Source organism: Ochotona curzoniae, unplaced genomic scaffold, assembly GCF_017591425.1.
Source record: "Ochotona curzoniae isolate NIBS_2020 unplaced genomic scaffold, NIBS_Ocur_1.0 contig_3332, whole genome shotgun sequence".
Taxonomy (NCBI): Eukaryota; Metazoa; Chordata; class Mammalia; order Lagomorpha; family Ochotonidae; genus Ochotona; species Ochotona curzoniae.
In genome coordinates this window covers 7,301,426-7,324,302 of record NW_024465816.1, presented here as the reverse complement: position 1 = coordinate 7,324,302, position 22,877 = coordinate 7,301,426, and the positions used below count along the sequence as shown (strand labels likewise).

General features: G+C 47.2%; 1 protein-coding gene and 1 long non-coding RNA gene across 3 annotated transcripts in view; one reads left to right on the top strand and one right to left on the bottom strand.

Annotated features, from left to right (window-relative positions):
* MTMR6 (myotubularin related protein 6) overlaps window positions 1-22,065 on the bottom strand; it is a 39,186-nt gene extending 17,121 nt beyond the window's left edge. For both annotated transcript variants that reach the window (XM_040979873.1, XM_040979874.1), the window contains exons 1-4: window positions 21,927-22,065; window positions 7,117-7,233; window positions 2,728-2,890; window positions 996-1,153 (exon numbers count right to left, since the gene is read on the bottom strand). In XM_040979873.1, coding sequence (XP_040835807.1) covers window positions 996-1,153; window positions 2,728-2,890; window positions 7,117-7,233; window positions 21,927-21,950 — 462 coding nt within the window. In that variant the 5' untranslated portion in view covers window positions 21,951-22,065. The remainder of the gene's footprint in view (window positions 1-995; window positions 1,154-2,727; window positions 2,891-7,116; window positions 7,234-21,926) is intronic.
* Window positions 298-10,957, top strand: LOC121156261. The gene is made up of 3 exons (XR_005883838.1): window positions 298-367; window positions 3,894-3,896; window positions 10,923-10,957. It is a non-coding gene; the product is annotated as an uncharacterized LOC121156261 (long non-coding RNA).
* Window positions 22,066-22,877: the final 812 nt, after the last annotated feature.

Here is a 22,877-nt window from a genome sequence, read left to right as displayed (position 1 = left end):
GGAGACCTGCTGATACGCTGGGAAACACAGTGGATGGATGCCCAAGACCATGTGCCCCTGCCATCCATGCTGGAGACCTGGACAGAGTTCCTGGTCCAGTCCTTACACTTCTGGCCATCTGGGGAGCAAACCAGTGGATGAAGATCTCTCTTGTTCTCTCCCTTTCTCATCCCCTCTTTATCTTCACTACTCCCTTTCAAATAAAAAATCTTTTTTAAACCTTTAAAAACCTTTAAACATGGGCCCGGCGCGGTGGCGCAGTGGTTAAGGTCCTCGCCTTACACGCCCGGGATCCCATATGGGCGCCGGTTCCAATCCCAGCAGCCCCACTTCCCTTCCAGCTCCCTGCCTGTGGCCTGGGAAAGCAGTCGAGGACGGCCCAAAGCTTTGGGACCCTGCACCCACGTGGGAGACCTGGAAGAGGCTCCTGGCTTCGGATCGGCATGGCATCAGCCGTTGCGCTCACTTGGGGAGTGAATCATCGGATGGAAGATCTTCCTCTCTGTCTCTCCTCTCTGTATATCCGCCTTTCCAATAAAAATAAAATAAATCTTAAAAAAAAAAAAAACCCCTTTAAACACAGAACCCATGCTTTGGCATACTGGAGGGCCAGCTGGAAGACCAGCTGCTCTGCTTCTGTCTCAGCTCCTGGCTAGTGCGCCTGGGAAAGCCAGAGAGGACGGCCCAAGCACTCGGGCTCCTGCCACCCATTCTAGAGAGCAGGACGGACTTCCCGCCTCCCAGCTCCAGCCTAGCACAGTCCTGGCTCCAGCAGGACGGACTTCCCGCCTCCCAGCTCCAGCCCAGCGCAGTTCTGGCTCCTGAGGCCCTTTGGGGAGCAGACACGAGACACTTCCCCTTCTATTTCCGTCTGTCTCTGTCACTCTGCATTTCAAATTTAAAACAAAACAAAACCTTAAACATTAAATGCAAGAACAGAAAACTGCAATATAAAGACAACTTTGCTCAATTTCTCCAAAAGGTGACTGAATTACCTTGTATTCTCGGTTGGCATCAGACAACTGCCAATTGGAATTTGGCACTCCCATTCTCTTATATTCCTCAGCAAGGTCAATGAGGTGCCAACCGTGTAGTCGTTCTGAGTCATTTTGTTTAGGATTGTAAGAGAATGCATAAAGATCTTCGTATTTTGCTATAGAACACAAAATGTAAAATGTTAAAACCATACACTACAAATTCCAGCAATTTTTCAGTTTTCCTCCACTTTTTTCCTCAAAATCTTCAGTGATAGTTGGACATATTTGAGCTTTCTCTCTTCTAAGTTCTTTGATGCAAATAAATATACCTAAAGACAAATATATCAATCTGATCAGCAAGTCATTTACTACTATCATTAAATAAACATGTTAAAATACTTTTTCTTAAAAGTAAAATGTAGGGCCCAGAGTGGTAGCCTAGCAGCTAAACTCCTTGCCTGGCACGTACCAGGATCCTGTATGGGTGCCAGTTCTAATCCTCACAACCCTGTTTCCCATCCAGCTCCCTGCCTGTGGTCTGGGAAAGCAGTCGAGGATGGGCCAAAGCCTTGGGACCCTGCACCCGGTAGGAGACTAGGAAGAGGCTCCTGGCCCCTGGCTTCAGACTGGCAATTTGGGGAGTGAACCACTGGATGGAAGCTCTTCCTTTCTGTCTCTCCTTCTCTCTATATGTCCAACTTTCCAATAAAAATAAATCTTAAAAAATAAGTAAAATGAAACAAACACAAATAGTTATTTAAACTTACTACTTTTCCCAAATGAGATCTAAAATGGAAAGACTAAACGTTGCAATGAAAGACTACAGAAGACATCTAGGACAAAATAATGCTGGCCACTCCAGAAGAGAACTGGCCCAAACTGGCCGTGGGCGCACTGAACTCCGGACTGCGCAGACCTGGAGTCACAGGACCACGTTTCCTGCAGGCTCCTGCTTAACACGGGACACAGGGACATCACAGGTTTGGTGTGCTGAGAGAAGAGTGGTCACAGATCTGCTTCCCCATCGCTCATTCAGCCCAGCCTGCAACCAGGCTGTGCGGCTGAAATGCACACCCTACTGCAAGCACACCTCCAGACCCTGAGGACACGGCAGTGAGGGTGCTCTCTGGAGGCTGTGTCCTCTCACCTCTGGGTAAAACAGGGTTCACTTTCTCTGGTCCCTCTGCTCGACTTCCACATTTCTGACCATAACCTGTCAATCATTTCAGTCACACTCAACAGAGGACCTTCACCTTCCTTAATTTTTCACATAGTAGCATCAATTTCCAAGTCATTCTCTGTGATTGTGGAAATCCACTTTTTAAAAATGTTGTGCTACTTGCTACCAAAATAATTTAAAGCATTGGTATAAAGCTATAGTTTCTTTTTTTGTCATTGCTGTTATATTTCTATTTTGAATTTCTGAATTTTGTGGTACAATTTTGTATAGACTGGGATTCCCCGCCCCAAACCCCCCCCGCCCCCGCCGACAGATTTTCCCCATGTTCCCATGTTGCTCCAACAGTATAGTCTAAATCTATGGTTTCTGAGGTCTGATTATGAATATTCACTTTTTGCTTATCACTACCCTTCTTTGGACACCATGCTTAAAATTCATACATTCTAATGATTCCTAGGACAATGTTTGGAGACACAGTGCACAAGGACTGACTGCAATACACAGACATTCTATAAAGAACTTTGGATAACCAATCTCAAAACTAAACAAGTACATTTCCAAGCATAATACCTAGTTTTGACAGCTGCAGTAAGGAGTTGTAAATATCATGGCAATCTCGTTCTCTGGGAACAATGAAATGCACAATCCTGAAGTTCTTGCACTGAATGACAAGTGGGCATCCAGAAGTAGTCAAGGCAAGTTTCTCTACTGAGGCAATGTGGTGGTGCAATATCTATGGTGAAAAACATTTAAGTCATCAATCTAGAGAGCACTACATACATGTTGTCATCCACAACGCACACATGTTAAGAATGTGTCCTCAGAGCATCAAATGTCAAATACCACACGCTCAAACTGAACAGTTTTAAAGGATTGTGTGTTTGGCCTTGCAAAAAGCATAGTGGCTAAATCCTCGCCTTGCATGCCCGAGGTTCCACGTGGGAGCCGGTTCGTGTCCTGGTTGCTCCATCTCCCATCTAGATCCCTGCTTGTGGCCTGGGAGGGCAGTGGGGAATGGCCCAAGGCCATAGGACCTGCATCCACGTGGGGAACCTGGTGGAGGCTCCTGGGTTTGCATTGGCCCAGCTCTGGCCATTGTGGCCGCTTGGGGAGAGGACCAGCGGATATAAGATCTTTCTGTCTCTCTTCTCTGTGAATCTGCCTTGCCAATGAAAATAAATAAATCTAAAAAAAAAAAAAAAAAAAAAAAAAGATTGAGTGCCTGAAGCAGAATGAGGGTGATTTAGAACCTTCCTCCCTCACCTCACATATTCAATACATCATCAAACCCTAAATATTACAGCTCTCAAAATCTCAGTTTAAGGTGCCTATTCTCCATCCCAATGGCCACTTCCACAGCTGCAATGCCCCCATGCTTTTCACTGGAGCTACTTTAGTAACTCCCTAAATTATCTCTAAATACCGCCTCTGAATTTTCTAACCCATTTTGTTTAAGACAGTCAAATGAACATTTAAAAAGCAATCTTAGAAAAGAGCCAATCTAGTCACTTCCCACTTCTCCAGCCTCATTCAAATCCCTCACCAAGCCGCTCAGGATGTTCCAGTAACACCCTCTTGGGCTGCTCAGATGTTTCAAGCTCCTTAGCAGGTACACACAGCTAAATTACTCCCACGAACTAAGATACTGTCACTCTACTTCTCCTAGGAATCCCAAATCCTGTTTCCAGTCCTTGTATCATCAAGAAGACTCGCATCCCTCGCAAGCCTTCCCCAAGGAAGTTCTCTCCACGTTCTTAACTACATATTCACCTGCACTTTACTTCCTAGAATTTACTACAAGAGCAATGAGGAGTTCTACAGTGAATGTCTACTTCTGCAGCTTGCCTGAGAGCACTACTTAAGGAGTAAGGCCAGATTCCAGGCAATCAGCATTACACCTCTTCTCTAAAGGGACAGATGGCAGTGTGGAGAGCAGACCCAGCCCTCCTGTTTTGACAGGCTCAGCGCCAGTCTCAGCCAAGCATTCATCTATTTATGGCAGTCACCTAACAGGAGGCAACAGAGGAAGCACCTGAACCCAGAGCTACCCAGAACGCGGCTGAGGATCCCTGCACTATTCTGCGCTGCCTGTGTGACAAAGAACGCTAGTCAATAAGGAACACAATACTGGTATGCCAATGTACCAAAAAGGGTAGAACAGAGGACGAGACCTTCATGTACATGGAAGCTTTATTTATGGTAGAGCTAATATAAAGATCAATGGCACAAAATGGTCAATAAATTGTACTGGCCATCATATGAAAAAAACAAAACTGAAACCTAATGCCACACCATACACCAAAATACCTCACATTACTAATAAGTTTGAGTCCTGGGTGCTCTACTTCTGACCCAGCTGCCTGCTTTGGCCTAGGAAAGCAGTACGGGACCTCCCGAGAACTTGGGCTCCAGCACCCATGTGTGAGATCTGGAAGAAGTTCCTCTCCCTGTTTTGGACCAGCCCCGCTCTGACCACTGCAGCCATTTGGAAGTGAGCCAGTGCATGGAAAATTCTGTCTCCCTCCCTTCCTCTTTTGTTTTATCTCTGAAACTCTGACTTTCAAGTAAAATAAATAAATCTGGGGGAAAAAAAGGCACGGGGGTATGGGAGAGGACCACTCAAACATCAAAAATGCACACACAGAAACACCTAAAGACAAGCAACACACTGGGCAAAGCTACCTGTCACACACGTTATCTCACCAGGTATTAAAACGAAGACAAAAGAAACAGGAAGAGCTAAAAACATCACAACTGCACATCCACTAGAAAGGCAAGAACCCTACGCGGATAACACAACATTCTCCTTTATCTGAAGTCCCAGCTACCCAAGGTCAACCACAGCCTTCAAATAAATAGAAAATTTCAGTAATATACAACATGCAAGGTCTTTTCTTTTTCTTGAAGATTTATTTGTTTTTCCTTTAAAGACAGGTTTTACAGAGAGAGGAGGAATAGAGTTCTTCCATCCACTGGCTCACTCCCCCAAACAGCTGCAACAGCCAGACCTGAGCTGATCCAATGCTGGGAGCCACGAACTTCTTCCCCCTGTTCCAAGTGGAAATAAGGTCCCAAAGACTTGGACCATCCTCTGCTTCTTTCCCAGGCCACACATAGAAAGGTGGATCAGAAGTGGAACAGCCGGGACAGCACCACACTGGGGGATGACATGCCAGAGTTAGCAGGCGAAGGTTTAGTCAGTTACACCACTGCTCCAGCCCCAACAAGTAAACTTAAAAAACTTTAAGACATAGTGTTAAGTTGTACATTGTTTTAAACAGCCTAGTAAAAGTTTACGCTGTCCTTTTTCCTCCTGCCAGAGACATGACTCATCCCAATCTTAGGCATCGCCCATGTGTCACTTAGAGGCTGTCTCCATTATCAGAACGGCTCTCGTGGTATTGCAGTGTAAGTGTTCAAGCAACTCTTGTTCCATAGAATGATGGCCCCAAACGCAAGAGGACTGACGTTGGTAAATCAGACATACCAAAAAGAAGCCAAGAATCCCCTTCTTCAAGTAAACAGGAAAGATCTCAATAAGGACCAGAAATATACATATATACACAGTATATGCTTGCTAAGATCTACACTAAGAAGAACAGGAAAAGCACAGCAGAGGTACAGCTGAGGACTGCTCGCAGCTTCAGACAATCGCTGCAGGTTCGGTAAGCGCTCTCCTCAGAGAAAGGGAAGGACTGTCATGCTGCTGGGGATTCTGAACAGTGTGTAACACTTTGGTGGAAAGAATGAACTGGAAAATCATTTTTGGGAAATAAATATTGAAATATTAGAGAGCATACTTAGAAAGACTCAATGTGCTCACCCAAGACCCAGTAATTTTAGCTATATTTTAGCAAATATTTCAGAGAAATTCTATACAAACATTAGATTTGAATACACGCATGTTTACATTTTCAAGTACACTTGCACGTATATCAAAGTATACTTCGAATGCACATGGATATCTAAGATGTATACACACACAGGTCTATATACATACACATTTGTATTTAAGCAGTTATTCTGTAACATTTATACTACAGAAAAAATGTCCTACTTCTAATTTGTTATAAAAATATGACAGAATATCCCAAATCCATGTGCTCTAATATGTGTATGATTATTAATTTTCCAAAATTAAAAAAGTAAGTATTTTATAATGCTAGGCCTGGCATGGTGGCATATCAGCTTAAGTGTCTGCCTGCTGTGCTATCATCTGCCATGAGTACTGGTTCATGTCCCAAGGCGCCACATCTGATCCAGCTCCCTGCCAATGGCTTAGGAAAACATCAGAGGATGGCCCAAGTCTTTGAGTCCCTGCACCCACATGGGAGACCCTAAAGAAGATCCTGGCTCCCAGCTTCAGCCCAACCCAACTCGGGCCATAGCAGCCATTTAGGGAGTAAACCAGAAGATGGAAGAACTCTCTCTCTCTCTCTCTCTGTAATAAATCTTTGGTGGGGGTGGGGGGGGAGAGAATCTGGTATTTTATAAAAGGATACCAGATGAAAAATGGCATCAATGATTTATTAGAAGGTGGGCCAAGGGGAGGGAGGATATTTAGCAGTTATTACGATGCCTCTTGCGATTCTTGGTTCTGAACCAGCTTCCTGCTAACGCATGTAACGGCTCAAGCACCCGCGTCCCCACCACCCACATGGGAGACGCACAGAGCTCCGGCTCCAGCTTGGCCCAGTACAGCTCCAGCTGCTGCAGAAATTTAAGGACTAACCAGTCGGTGGAAGACAACTTTTCTCTCTCTGCATCTCTGTGCTTTTCAAACAGGACAAACATAAAGAAGAAAAGAAAAAGGGAGGTCAGGCGTGATCTGCTAACTGAACACGCTTGGCTGAGAGGAGCAGCCAGTGATTCCGAACTCTGTCACACGCATTCCCTGTAACGCACAGTGAACGGTCATGCCCACCGCTAGCATATAAGCGGTCCGGGAACAGTCCTTACCCAAGTCTCTTTTTGGTGAGAGTCTATAAACAACAGATGTGTGGCCGTGAGATAGAGCGTTCCTGTCAACGACTTGTTGTTGGTACTGAACCGGTCAAGTAATTTTACTTGCTCAACCTAAAAAAGAAACAGCAGTTATTTCTCCTTTCAAAAACAGTATGAACTTGTTATCCCAGGGTGTACATGTGCCATTTTCAATTGTCCCTTCCCTCTGTCCCAAAACTATGAGCTTACTTAATGCCGAAAGGTAACTTCATAAATCTCTTGGGGGAACATATGACAGAATAGATATTATTTTTATAGTTTCAGATATAAGCAATAGAGAGGAATGTTATAAAGAACATTAACACAAATATTACAGGGGAGAAAACAAGGAGATATGATGTAAGTAAGTAAACACATTTTGTAAATCCAAAAATCACTCTTTTCTTCTTTTTTTTTTAAATATTTATTTTTATTATTTTTTCATTGGAAAGGCGGATATACAGAGAGGAGAGACAGAGAGGAAGATCTTCCCCAAGTGAGCGCAACGGGCCGATACTATGCCGATCCGAAGCCAGGAGCCTCTTCCGGGTCTCCCACGTGGGTGCAGGTTCCCAAAGCTTTGGGCCGTCCTCGACTGCTTTTCCGGGCCACAGGCAGGGAGCTGGAAGGGAAGCGGGGCTGCCGGGATTAGAACCGGCGCCCATATGGGATCCCGGGCGTGCAAGGCGAGGACCTTTAACCACTTGCGCCACCGCGCCGGGCCCACTCTTTTCTTCTTAAAGCTGAAAATCAAGCAATAAATTATCACCTAGAGTTATAACAGCAACTAACAGAAAAATTAAGCCAGAAACTCCAGTTCAAATTCATATTCTCCTTCCGGGCCCAAGCCCAGACAACAGCTGTTCAATGTCCAGCTCTGGGCTTTCCTCAGTCTGCCCCTCCGTCCAAAACAGGGCAGCCTGCGCTCCACTGACTGCAAAGCCGTCTTCAAAGCTCACTGCCACCTGGCCCTGTAACAGGAAGACCTCTCAGAATGCATCCCTCACTCAGGCCTCAGCTTTGTGGTCCTCCCCAGCTCTGACATCCCTGTGCGGGTGATGTCCGCTGCGTAGACTTAGTGTCTGAGGCAAGGAGGAACACAGCACGGCTTTGCTAATGTGTACACACACACACACACACACACACACACACACAGAGCCGATGCTGGAGACGGTGATCAGAGTTAGGCAGGAATGTGTACAAGACAAACTACTTGAAATTCGGTGATATTCACCCTTGATGGGGTAGGGGAAAGTAAATAACCACTACCCACTAAGTTACTATGAAAGCAGTTTAATTTACAGAAACAGCAGCAGGTATATATAAGTTCTTTAAATTGTGTAGATCTTCAAAACCAGAGAGCTAATCATTTTCATTCGTTCTATACTTTGCTCCATATATATTTCCCCCTTGCTCATCACAGAAAAAAAAAAAAAAAAAAAAAAAAAACCACATCACAAAATAGTGACTTCCAAAGTATAGTGACTTCAGACCAGAATGCAGCCCCCACTCTGGCCCCTGTGCTCACCAGTGAACCCACAACCAGCCAGGACACCCCCTTAGCATCCCAACCAGGCCTGATCCCAGCACAGATCACACGCGTGCCAGTGGTTGCTCTCAGTTCGACACACCTCCTCCCCTGTCTCGGCCCTTGCCTTTAGAAGCTGCAGTCTGGCCTGGCCTAGTCCAGTCAGCCCCTAGTCCCAGCTCTCGCTGGCCGGTGCTACAACCTAGTCCTGCTCAGTCTGCTCTCATCCCTGACTCATGCAAACCAGTGAGTATGATAGCCTAGCCCAGCATGACCTGCACTCCATCCTGGTTTCTGCAGTTGCCAGTGGGATATGGACTGCTTCGCCCCACCCGATCTGCCCCCTTCCAAAACTAATTCACACACTTGTCTATGGATGGAACTACTCTAACCAGCTTACCCAATACCCAGGTCTGAACCGCATGCTCATCAGTGGAAGTTATGACCCACTAGGGGAGTTTCCCAGGTTCCCCTATTCAGGAGGTCACTCCCAGACCCAGATCTCATGCCATGTCAGCGGGTGCTTGGACCTTACCCATCATGTCTGCCCTATCCGTCCAGCCTTTGTATGAACTGGTGTGGCCTGGCCCACCCCACACCCTGTTTTAGGGTGCTCATGCAAGTGCTGCAGCCTGGACCTGCTCCACTTGCTCCCAGCCCCAACACTGTTGAGAGCTGGCAAGTTACATGATCACACCTAGCTCAGCCCATCACCATCCCAACTCTCAAGCTAACTAGTGGGAATTGTAGTTCCATAGGGTTGGGCCTACTCATCCCCCACAGAATCTACCCCCAGACCTGGTTCTCTTGCTTGCTAGTTGGTGTCATGTCCCAGTCTGACGTGACCCATTCCCTGATCCAACACTCACTGTCAGGTACTGTACTGGGATCTAGCCATGCTAGACATGCCCCAAGCCACAGCTTGCATGTGCACTGGCGTGTGGTAGTCAGCCATGTTCTATGCTAACAAGCCCAACCCAGGGCTCCCACATAGGCTGGTGCATCAGTCTGACCCATAAAGATCTTCAGGTCTCTTCCCTCTAAACCACCAGGTCTTACTTGCTTGCAAGTACAGTAGCTTTGTCGTTGAATGTCCCTCAGGATTCATTCCTCACATGGGCTTCCTAAATATGATTCTTTTTTTAAAAATTATTTTATTTTTATTGCAAAGTCAGACAGACTTTGGATGAGACAGAAAGGAAGATCCTCTGTCCGTTGATTCACTCTCCAAGCAGCCGCAATGGCTGGAGCTGTGCCAATCCAAAGCCAGGAGCTTCATCCAGGTCTCCCAAGCAGGTGCAGGAACCTAAGACTTTGGGCCATCCTCAACTGCTTTCCCAGGCCACAAGAAAGGAGCTGGATGGAAAGTGGGGCCATTGGGATTAGAACCGGCACCCATATGGGATGCCGGCGCAGGCAAGACAAAAACTTTAGCCATTAGGCTATTGTGCCAGGCCCAACAGAATGGTTTTTCAACCCATTACACCATTTCTCATTTTTTTCTGCTACCTTTTTCCTAAACAGTAGGAGAGTAGGTATTCAATGAGTAACTCATGAATAAATGAGTAACACAAAAAAACCAGTAGACACGCTGGAACATACAATTACAGTAAGCTTTATTTTCTAGAAGCAAACTTCTAGACTTTCAGTTCTTTATTCAATCCAGTCAATTACAACAAAACAAAAATCACTTTTCCTCTAGAGCTGTATAATACTACAACACTACACAGTTCTTTCTAGCTACATCTCAGTCATGATGGAAATTTCAGGTTGAAAATACTTAACTCTCAAGAGTTTTTTCCTGATTTCCAATATAGTTTAGATAAAACCTATAGGAAAATTCCTTGATTACAACTTTTAATTTTGGTCAACTACACCCAAGACGCAAAGCCCAGGTGTTCACCTCAACTGTCTCCAAAAGGCCGCTAAAGTAGAAACAATCCTCAGGTCCCCCTCAAGTCCAGTCATCAGAGGCGATGCTTAGGCAACTCATACAAGCTCCAAATTAATTCCTCTTACGGTTAATCACCTAAGTTAACTGCCTTCTCTATCTTTTGATTCTTTTCTCAAACACCAAAGCCCTAACTTACCTACATATCCCACTTTAAAAAGAGGAGCTCCATGCCTGGCACAATGGCTCAGTGGCTAAATCCTCACTTTGTGAATGCCAGGATCCCATATGGACGCTGGTTCATATCTTGACTGGTGCATTTCTCATCTAGCTTTCTGCCTGTGATGTGGAAAAGCAGTAGAGGACGGCCCAAAGCCTTGGGACCCTGCACCCATATGGGAGACCCAAAAAAGTTCCTGGCTCCTGACTTTGGATCAGCTCCAGCTCACTGCGGCCACTTGGGGAATGAGCCAGCAAACTGAATGTGGGAAATGCCCTGCTACCTGGTGGGTATGGCCTAAAGCTTACAGGTACAGGTCCCAGGCCTACATGTGGAGTGTGACTTCTCACACAGCTAGAAGGTCAAAAGGAACACACATAGAACATGACTTCTCACACGACCGGAAGATCGAGGGAAACAGACATGTCATATAGCCAATGACAGTGTATTTGGTAGGCAGGGAGGAGAGGAGGATTGGGGGGGTGGGTTGCCGGAAGATGTCCTCCTGCCCACCACTTCCTGAATCTTTATAAGCTATAACCTGTACACACTAAAGCAGACATTCCTCACCAGCTTGTCCCGGTGCTTCTTATGCCCAAAGAGCACCTTGCCTCCCACTCAGAGACCTTGGGACCTGTTGGCAGGCAGAAAAAAAACCTGAGAATTGAAGATTTTCTTCTGTCTTTCTTTCTGCCTTTCCAATACAAATAAAGAGGCCAGCATGATAGTCAGATGGCTAAAGTTCTCACCTTTATCCCTTATGGGCACCGGCTCTAATCCTGGCGGCCCCGCTTCCCATCCAGCTCCCTGCTTCTGACCTGGGAAAGCAGTTGAAGATGGCCCAAAGCCTTGGGACCCTGCACCCATGTGGGAGACCCAGAAGCGGCTCCAGGGTTGTCGCTTCAGATCTGCGCAGCTGCAGCCATTTCAGCCCCTTGGGGTGTGAACCATCAGATGGAAGATCTTCCTTTCTGTCTCTCCTCCTGTCTGTATATCTGACTTTCCAATAAAAATAAATCTTTAAAAATAAATACATAAATAAATCTTTTAAGTTTTTTTTTTTTTAAAGAGTTCATTAGAACATCAGCCTTGGGCCTGGTGCAATAGTCTAGTGGCTAAAGTCCTCACCTTGCACATACCAGGATCCCATATGGGTGCCAGTTTTAATCCCAGTGGCCCCACTTCCCATCCAGCTCCCTGCTTCTGGCCTGGGAAAGCAGTGAAGGACAGCCCAAAAGCCTTGGGATCTTGCACCTGTGTGGGAGACCTGGAAGAGGATTGGGGCTCCTGGCTTCGGACTGGCGCAGGTCCGGCCATCATGACTATTTGAGGAATGAGTCAGTGGACAGAAGATCTTCCTCTATCTCTCCCCTTCTCTGTATATCTTACTTTCCAATAAAAACAAAAAATAAATATTAAAAAAAAAAAAACTGGGCCCTGCCCAGCAGCCTAGTGGCTAATGTCCTCACCCTGCACATGCCGGGAACCCATATGGACACTGGTTCTAATCCCGGCAGCTCCACTTCCCATCCAGCTCCCTGCCTGTGGCCTGGGAAAGCAGTCGAGGACAGCCCAAAACCTTGGGACCCTACACCCACATGGGAGACCTGGAAGAAGCTCCTGGCTCCTGGCTTCAGATCAACGCAGCTCCAACCATTGCGGAAACTTGGGGAGTGAATCAGTAGATGGGAGATCTTCCTCTTTGCCTCTCCTCTCTGTGTATCTGACTGCCCAATAAAAATAAATCTTAAAAAAATAAGAACTTCAACCCTTTGAAATGCACAAATGCATTACAAGCACATACAGAAATGCCGTTGATCAGCATGTTTATAAATATACAGTATCAGGAAAAAGTCTACTAATTCACTCAAAATTGACTGGCTGCCAACTGAAGGTCAGCCTGCTGGGTCTCATTTCCTCACCTACAAAATAAGAACAGTAATCTTCAGTGAAATAATAAATGTCAAAAGTTTTGCTGCTATTTTTCTAAAAATATATAGAGTTCAAATAACTATTTCAACAATTACTAACCAACATGCATCCCTATGTTCACAGCAGCACAATCAGTAATTGCAAAAACATGGAAGCAACCGAAATGCCCATCAGCAGAAGATTGGATAAGAAAGCTTTGGTTCATCTACTCCATGGAATACTACTCAGCTACTAAAAAAAACAAAATGCAGTTCTTTGTGGCTAAATGGGCCCAACTGGAAACTATAATGCTAAGGGAAATGAGCGAATCCCAAAAGGTTAGATACCACATGTTTGCCTTGATTTAACCTGTAATTTTTGTTTGGTTGTTTGTTACTTTTTGAGCCTGTCATTGATACTGTCTCAACCCAGGTGTTTTGAAGAATTGAACTTGCATTATTTTTAACATATTGTTTACTCAATACTATGTCAATTAATTCCATAACATTGTATATTGATGCTGATATTTTGTTGGGGATTTTAACTGACCGGAACTTTACTCTGTTAGCTCTACCTTCAGATCAGAGAAAGTCTCCCCAAGAGGCCACTGAACTTATCTGGACAATAAGATGCTGGACTTTATGCTAGGTATATGCTTGCAATGAAGGAATCTCAACTGAATTTGAACTGTGGTTATGTAGCAAGGTGGGAGGAATCCACCATGGGGGGAGGGTTGTGGGAGGGGTGGAAGGAATCCCAGTGCCTATAAAACTGTATCACATAATACAGTGTTAATAACAATTAAAACAAATAAATAAAACTTAAAAAAAAAAAACAATTACTGTAGTGGGCCCAGCATAGTAGCCTAGTGGCTTTCTTAAGTCCTCACCTCACATGCAACAGGATCCCATAGTCCTAATGGCTGCTCCACTTCCCTTCCAGCTCCCTGCCTGTGGCCTAGAAAAGCAGTCGAGGACGGCCCAGAGCTTTGGGACCCTGCACCCGCGTGGGAGACCTGGAGGAGGTTCCTGGCTCCTGGCTTCGGATCGGCACGGTACCGGCCGTTGCGCTCACTTGGGGAGTGAATCATCGTACGGAAGATCTTCCTCTATCTCTCCTCCTCTCTATATATTTGACTTTGTAATAAAAATAAATAAATTAAAAAAAATAATCTGTAGATAAAAGCATAAAAATAGAGGTTTTTAGTAGTGACCTGGAAGGTTTTTTTTTTTAAATTATTGTTGTCTTTCTTATTTACTTTCTAAGATTTGTTTATTCTGATTGGAAAGGCAGATATACGAAGAGGAGGAGATTCAGAGAGGAAGATTTTCCATGCACTGGTGCACTCCCCAACCCTCCACAAAGGCCGGAACTGAGTCAATCCGAAGCCAGGAGCCAGGAGCTTTTTCTAGGTCTCTTGCGTGGGTGCCGGGTCCTAAGGTCTTGGGCCGTCCTCTACTGCTTTTTCAGGCCACAAGCAGGGACCTGGATGGGATATCACATGGGATCCCAGCAGATGCAAGGCAAGGATTTTGCTACTAGGCTATCACGATGGACACAGCCAGGAAGTTTTTAAGATCCTTGCAATTCCAATACTGAGTTGGTAAGGACAATCAGATCAAACGCCATCCACAATGACTGAGAGAGCTAGTAGTACCTGCGCATCAGGACCAGGGAGCAAGTCACTTACGGGTAATAACAAAATTGATGTGAGAAGAAACTGGAAAAAGGTGTTTCTTAAAAATGTCCACTTGTCAGATGACACGCAAGGAAACTAAGTCTGAGAAAAAACAAAGGATGCCTTCACTATAACTGAGTGTCACTCACTGCGTTAATAAATGTGAATCCTATTCAGATCAAGAAAAGAAATGGCAGAAAAATCATTATATATAACTGCTTCAATAGTGCAATCTCCATATGGACATAACACACAAATGAAATTAACCTGAAACTGTTACACATCATGTAGTACTTAGACTAAGGTTCTGGAGAAAATGCGTGTCTGAGAAAGAACCAAGAGATCTGATCTGTGCTGCCTGTCTCCCCCCCCAGCGTCGGAAACAGAAACGAGAAATAGGATTTTTTACCCTTTGTCAAAATCATTGGCATATAAATTTCAAACCACAGACTTGGCCAATTTCTAAAAACAGCCTAATTTCTGGACACTTCCCCTTTCACCAGGAACCAAGAGTACTTTGCAAATGTTGTGACAGGTTTCCCCAATTTTCCTGGAAATTTTTTTTTAAGATTTATTTATTTTGGGCCCGGCGGCGTGGCCTAGCGGCTAAAGTCCTCACCTTCAACGCGCTGGGATCCCATATGGGCGCCGGTTCTAATCCCGGCAGCCCCACTTCCCATCCAGCTCCCTGCTTGTGGCCCGGGAAAGCAGTCGAGGACGGCCCAAAGCCTTGGGACCCTGCACCCGTGTGGGAGACCCGGAAGAGGCTCCTGACTCCTGGCTTCGGATTGGCATAGCGTCGGCCGTTACGCTCACTTGGGGAGTGAATCATTGGATGGAAGATCTTCCTCTCTGTCTCTCCTCCTCTTCTCCTCTCTGTATATCTGACTTTCCAATAAACAAATAAATCTTTAAAAGAAAAAAAAAGATTTGTTTATTTTTATTGGAAAGGCGAATATACAGAAGAAGAGAGACACAAAGGAAGATCTTTCATCTGCTGATTCACTCCCCAAGTGGCTGCAACGGCTGGAGCTGAGCCAACCCAAAGCCAGTAGCCAGGAGCTCCTCTGGGTCTCCCACGTGGGTGTCCAAGGCCTTAGACCTTCCTCCACTGCCTTCCCAGACCACAAGCAGGGAGCCAGATGGGAAGTGTGGCCACTGGGACCAGAGCCGGCACCCACATGGGATCCTGGCACATTTAAGGTGAGCACCTTAATCACCCCGCTATCGCACCGGACCCTCTTAGAAGTGTTTTAAGCCAGATTTGTTCAGGAAACAACTCCAGTCTTTCAAGTTGCTATCACACAAGCACTCCAGATTCAGTGCTAAGATTCCTAAATGACAGGCATCTGGCCCAGCAGCTAAGCTTCCTCTTTGGATTCAGCTCATATGACCCAATCCCTGAGTTCCCATCCGGACTCCTGTCGCAATGCTTTGCTTGCTACCATGCCTCCTGGGAGGGAGCAGGTGGTGGTTCGCTACCAGAGACCTCCAGATTGCACTCCCGACTGCTGGCTTGAACCGGAAAGCATTACAAGCACTTCCGCAGCGACACAGAGGACAGGTCCCCCGTTCCCCCACACTTTTCACTTGATCATAGCCAAAAGGCCAAGAAGCGATCTCCCGCCTTTCAAAAACAAATTACAAAGGAAAAAAAAAAACACCCTCAACTGGCCTTATTTAATTTTTTAAAAAAGAATACTACAGGTCTCATCATAGGGGAAAAAAGTAAATGGAGAAGAGGCAAAGGGCTTTGAAAGAACAATGACGGGGGAAAGGATGAGATAAGGAGAAAGGCGCTGGGGAACATAGCGAGGGCTGGCCAGGGGCAGCCTCGGCCGACTCTCAGTGAAACCGCTGCCAACTGTGAGACAACACTAACAAGCACCCTCGCTGGTCTAAACAACAAGTTCAAATTTCCATGGGTCACACAACTGGAGATGGAAAACCAGGGAACGACTCACACAGAACAGTTACGCCAAGGTGGGAGAAGCAACCTCTGGCATAGAAAGTCATCACCAATCGTCTTCAAGTCAAACTTCCGTGACCAACCTATGGCAAAGTACTCACTCGGGACTCTTAGAAGAAGAGTCCTGCTCCCCCGGAATTCTGCTAAGCTACACGATCTGTACATCAGGCTGACATCATAAGGAAAGGACAGGCAGAGGGCAGAGATTAGGTTGTTTTGTTCATGTGTCCCCGGTTCCTGGAGCAGCGTCTGGCTGCATAAAACATCAAACAAAAGCTCACGAGCCTGTTAAAAGGGAACAGGGCCACCAAGCTCAGCTCCTGATCCAGCAGACACTGAGCTTTTGTTTAGCCCTAAACACAGCTCCCATTCCCCGCTGCCTTCCTATCTCAGGTAACAGTACTGACAGTAACTTCTCCTTTGCTAGCTTTCATTCTCTCCGCCCTGGCCTTGCTGGTTCTCAGCAACCAGGACTGCCCCACCAGGCCGTGCCCTCCACGGGAACACAGCTCTCTCCCTCACCAGCTTCAAGCCTGTGCTCACCTTCTACACCAACCAACCAAAACCAGTCATCCAACTACCAGATGTACAAGTGTTGCCCCCAATCCCACATTAAAAGACCCTGCTTATTTAATTTGAAGAGAGAAAAAGAGAGACCTCCCGTTGGCTGCCCCAGTCCCTGGAAGCTAGAACAGCAGCCAGAGGAAGGAAGGAGCAGCAGAGTGAAGACAGGAGGATGTGTGGAAGGGAAATAGGACATGGCAACCTGCTCCGCCCATCGGTGACTCACTATTCCAATTTCAGCCACATTACTCTTCTCAGCTCCTCCTCTGCCCGCCCCGTGGCAAGCGCTACCAGAGCTCAACGCTCCTGCGGTTCCCTACAGACAACACACACTACCTTGTGCAAACTCATCCACAAGAGAAAACGCCAATGATTACCTAACCCTGACCACTTCCAAACCCACCTCCGCGGATCGGGTCTTTTCCCTGGCTGTAGGCCTCATAATTAGCCAGCTATTAGACAAAGCTTAAGAGCCACGTTTCTCTCAAACACTCCCTCCTCTGCAGACTACCTCATCTATTCAGATATCTTGATTACATAATTACTCCTCGAGACAGAAGAGAGCAAGCCTGCTTTGACAAAGACCTGGATCCAACTTCTGGCCCCCACTCTTTCTCAGTGGAGCTAACTGCGCGGGGCCGGGCAGTGTTTCTTGTTAAATTCTGCTTACTTCAGTTTCCTCACGTGTAAAATGGGGCAATCTTAGCTACAGTCAAAACAGTACATGACTTGGGGAAAAGCATTCAGGAACCACTGAACTGGCACTAGTTCTCAAGACAATTTATACAATGTCATTTGTCTCAATCCATTGTTAACTTTGTATCTCCTTCCCTCCTCCTAAAAGAAAGCATGGTCTTTCCCATGTCCAGGTACAGTCTTATCTTTTAATGGCAAAAAGCGAGAGTAAGCTATAGAATAAAACAGGCAGTCCATCTCTATAACAAAGCCTAGAAAGCAACCTTTCATTTCCAGCTCAGGAAATGTTTCTCCACTTTGTAAAGTCCCATCCACAGACAGCGCAATACCGTTCAACAGCAAGAGATGATGTCAGCCACAGTGCTGGAGCCTGGCAAGCTGAGGAGCAGGGCAGCATTAAGAACTGTCTGCACATCTCTTACTGCTTCTTGGCAAGACCATCTCATCACGGCAAGAAGAGAACTCCACGCGACGGGCAGCGGCGTGGAAGACTCCAGGACTTGACAGACTTCCTGATGCTATAGTCAGTAAACCACTGTCATCAAATAGGACGAACACCTGTTCCTCAAGTTTAAAACTAGAGTCACTTAGTTAACAATCAGCTAAATTACTTAAGCTGGTAAGTTCTGGTTAGTAAGCTAGAAACCTTCAACAATATGAAAACAGTAACGGAACATAAATATGGTTTATTTATGACAAGAAAAGGTTTGTAAAAGAAAAGCATCTTAGACTCATTATAAGGATGTATTTTCAAATCAACAGTAACACAAGGTTAACCAAAACATTTAAAACTGGAGAGGCACTGGAGGAAGCAGACACGGTCTTCGGAGTCAGACAAAATTGGTTCAGGCCTGACTACTGAGCGTGAATTAACTGGGCAGGGTTACTCAAACTCTCTAAGCTTCTGTCAACACCATTTGCAGGCCACACAGTTGATAGCTTGGAAATGTCTGTTCTAGATGTTCTGAATTTCAAGTCCTGCCAGCAGGTTGCAAGAGCAGGGCCAGATCACGTGACTCTGTGGGCCTTCCCCACCTTTGTTCTAAGCCAATTCTCCCTCAGCTCCCAGTGCAGATAATGCCCAACCGACAAAGTTATTTCACAGATTAACAACAATACCCTATTACTGTAAACGTGTAAGTCCTGTAAAATTATAACATTGTATAATTGGTAATGCTGACATATAAGTTCCTTAAAAAACGGGGATTATCTCTTTTCTATACAACTGTCTGAAAACCGTACACTTCACTACAGAGTCACATCATATTGCAGTCAATTCTTGACCAAATTGCACAGAATTTGAAAACGTAAAAAGCTAAAGCGATCCATTCTGGGTTTTGAAACACAATTATTTTTGCAGCAAATTAAGTCCAGGAAAAGGTTATGCATAATGGAAACAAAAAGTGAACGACCAATCTTTTAAGAATAAGCTCTTTTCCCAACAGATCAGGAATTTTAAGAAAAGAAAGAGTCCACACAATCATCAGAATGCATAATGAGGTCCACATCTAACTTGCTGTCTACCCAGTGTTGTGCAGGACCTGGCCCGTAAGCGGTACCTTCTGATAGCCGTTTACGCGTAGTCTACAACATTCACTTGGAATTATTCCTCATGCTAGAAAACCAACCCTGGGGCCCGGAGGCGTGGTCTAGCACCTAAAGGCCTCACCTTGAATGCGACGGGATCCCATATGGACGCCGGTTCTAATCCCAGCAGCTCCACTTCCCATCCAGCTCCCTGCTTGTGGCCTGGGAAAGCAGTCGAAGACGGCCCAAAGGTTTGGGACCCTGCACCCATGTGGGAGACCCAGAAGAAGTTCCTGGATCCTGGCTTCGGATTGGCATAGCATCAGCTGTTGTGGTCACTTGGGGAGTGAATCATCAGATGGAAGACCTTCCTCTCTGTCTCTCCTCCTCTCTGTGTATCTGACTTTCCAATAAACAAATAAATCTTTAAAAGAAAAAAAAAAACCAACACTGGATAATAACGGAGTGCACATGACAATTTTTAAAGGAAACTGGTCAGAAATCCCTGAATCCTTTATACAGTACAAAGACCCTTACTAAACCACCGACCTGGGCCACTGCGAAGACAAGGACAGTCACAGAGCCGACTGCTGCTTAAAGGGGAGCGGCAGACCAGATGGGGAGCCACCAGTGGCGAGCGTCCCAGGTTAATCAGAGGCTAGCACTCTACAAGCAAGAAAAAAGGGGCCAGTGCCAGGTTGTGACACAGTAAGCCTCTGCCCACAGTGCCCATGTGGGCCCTGGTCGGAGTCCCAGCTGCTCCACTTCCTATCCAGTTCCCTGTCAATGGCCTGGGAGAACAGCAGAGTGCTCACCAAGTCCAAGTGCTTAGACCCCCCGCGCTCATGTGGGAGACTGGGAAGAAGCTCCTGGCTCCTTGGTCCTGGCTTCGGAACAGCCCAGCTCCAACCACTGTGGCCGCCTGAGGAGCGACGGGCGGGTGTGAGATTCTCTCTCTATCTCTCCCTTACTCCTTTCCTCTCTTTCTCTCTCCTTCTCTGTTGTAACACTGCCTTTCTAATACAAATAAATCTTTTATAAATAAATACATAAAACTTCTCCTAAGTTGAAGGAGGAATGACTTAACAAGGGGTCTTGAACATATATCACATCCAATCACTTTTTATAAAGACTCATGGCTTTTAGCAAGGCAGAGTCACAGAGAGAGAGAGAGAGAGAGATCTTCCACCCACTGGTTCTACTGTCCAAATGGCCCCAGAGGCCAAAGCCAAGCTGATCAGATGCCAGGAGCCCACGCATGTGCAGGATGCCAAAGACCTGAGCCACCCTCCGCTCCAGGGAGCTGGATCGGAAGTGGAGCAGCTGGGACACACCCCAGGGCCCCTATGGAATACCAGCACCGCAAGCAGAGGTTCAGCCTACTGTGCCAGGGTGCTGCCCCAACCAGGGTTTTGTCTTATCGTTCAGCCAGGAGCAGTGCTTCAGTTGACCGCACTCAGTCCGTGTTTGTTATTTCCTATGGTGTGCTATGCACTGCAGAGGGCACATGAGACATGCAGAAGGAGGCCCAACCCGGCACGGAAGGAAACCCCAGGCATGCAGCTACAGTAGAATGAACACGTGGAATCCTGAAACCAGGGCACAAACTTGAGCCCTTGATCTTGGGTTGCCTCTGGCTCCCCGCTTCTCGTTCTCGGCTGGGTTGGTTATTTACTTGATCTGTCATTGACCTTCAAAAGCCAGTGACCTCAGTGCTGAAGTTACTTCCTCCATATGCACCACTGAAGAGGGTGGCAACTACTTGAAAGACAGAGACGTCCAATTCTCCGCGAACAGTGAAGGCACTTGGCTCCCTGGCGTCACTAGGTCTAACACAAGCAGCAACCCACTGACAGCGAGGGGCTTTGCTCCTCCCTACTGTGTGCTCTGCTGCAAGCCTGCTAGGGCTGCAGTCATCCTGGCCATCCTCAGACACTATGTAACAAACTGTATGGCTTCTCCCTCCCAAAGCTCAAGTAGTAACCTGGTAATATTCTGAGGTCACTTCCTTCAAATTCTCAGTTTGAAATCGGATGATGGGGTCCAGTGCAGTAGCATAATGGGTAAATCCTCGCCTTGCATGTACCAAGGTCCCATATGGATGCTCAATTAATATCCCAGCTGCTCCACTTCCCATCCGGCTCCCTGCTTGTGGTCTGGGAAAGCAATAGAGGACGGCCCATCGCCATGGGACCCTGCACCCATGTGGGAGACCCGGAAGGGGCTCGGGCTCCTGGCTTCAGATTGGCACAGCTCCAGTCATGGAGGCCACGTGGGGAGTGAACCAGCGGGCGGAGGATCTTTCTGATTTCTCCTCACTGTGGATGTGCCTTTTTCAAATAAAAATGAACACATCTTTAAAAAAAAAAAATCTGCCTTCAAAACCAAAGAAAAGGCATGATAGAGGCTACTGCTTCGGCCTGGAAAATACATATTCTACACACACACACAAATGAGGATTTAATAAACTCAACTAACACGGCCGTGTCTCAGGGCTGCGGCCGAAGCTGGCTCACAGGCGCAGACCCGAAAGGCGCAGGGCAGCGCAGGGCAGGGCAGCGCAGGGCGAGGCGGGCCCGGGGATGAGCCCCCCGCGTCGGAAGGCTCGTTCGAGAAGGCGCTGGAGCTCCGGCCCTCAAGGCGGGAACGGCTGAAAGCACACACACACACGCACACACACACACACGCACACACACGCACCCCAAGCCTGGAGAGCCGCCCTCCCCTCCGGCTCGGCCCCTCCGCCTGCGGCCAGGCCCCTGCCCGCCCGGGACCCCGGGCCCCCACGCGGCCAGCGGCTACCTTGGTCGTCCGGATGTGCTCCATCTCCGGGAGTCGTCGGCCGGCGGCCGGCCTCACAGACGCGGCATGGGGCGAGCAGAGCCGGCGCCCACAGCTCCCCGGGACCAGCGGACACTCGCTCTCCGCCGGCCAGCGCCGGGATCCGTCAACCCGCCCTGGGCGGCGCCCACCGCGCAGGCGCACTGGGCCGCGCCGTCTCCCTAGAAACACTTCCCCAAACCGCGCGGCGGCCAGCGAGCGGGCGGGCGGAGCGAGCGCCGCCAGGCAGGGCTCGGCGGGTTCCACAGCGCCCCCTGCGCGTGGAGGGCTGACACGCACCGCAGCCCCTCCCACGGCGGTTCTTTGTCATCCCAAGGAGCATCCTTGGGGCTTCCCGCGTGACGAGGACCTAGAGCACAGGGCATTTAGGGGATGAAGTTCGACTGGACGTCTCCGAAGCCCATCACTGTGCCAAATAGTTTGAGTTACGTTTCTACTCACTAGCACTGAGGATGCCTTGTAGATGTATTAGAAACAAATTCTCCAATATTACAGGATTAATTATGTGAGGTATGATGTTCTCATTCAATAATAATGGCATCCAATAGAAATCACCCTACAGGAATACCTCCTTGAAAATGCTAGTACTGGACCCGGAGCCGTGTCCAGGCAGCTAAAATCCTCGCCTTGAACACACCAGGACCCCATATGGGCTCCGGTTCTAATCCCGGCAGTCCCGCTTCCTATCCAGCTCCCTGCCTGTGGCCTGGGAAAGCAGTCGAGGACGACCCAAAGCTTTGGAGAGCCTGCATCCTCGTGGGAGACCTGGAGGAGGTTCCTGGCTCCTAGCTTCGGATCGGCTCAGCTCCAGCCACTGCGATCACTTGGGAAGTGGATCAGTGGACAGAAGATGTTTCTCTCTGTATATCTGCCTTTCCAATAAAAATAAATCTTAAAAGAAAAAAAAAGAAA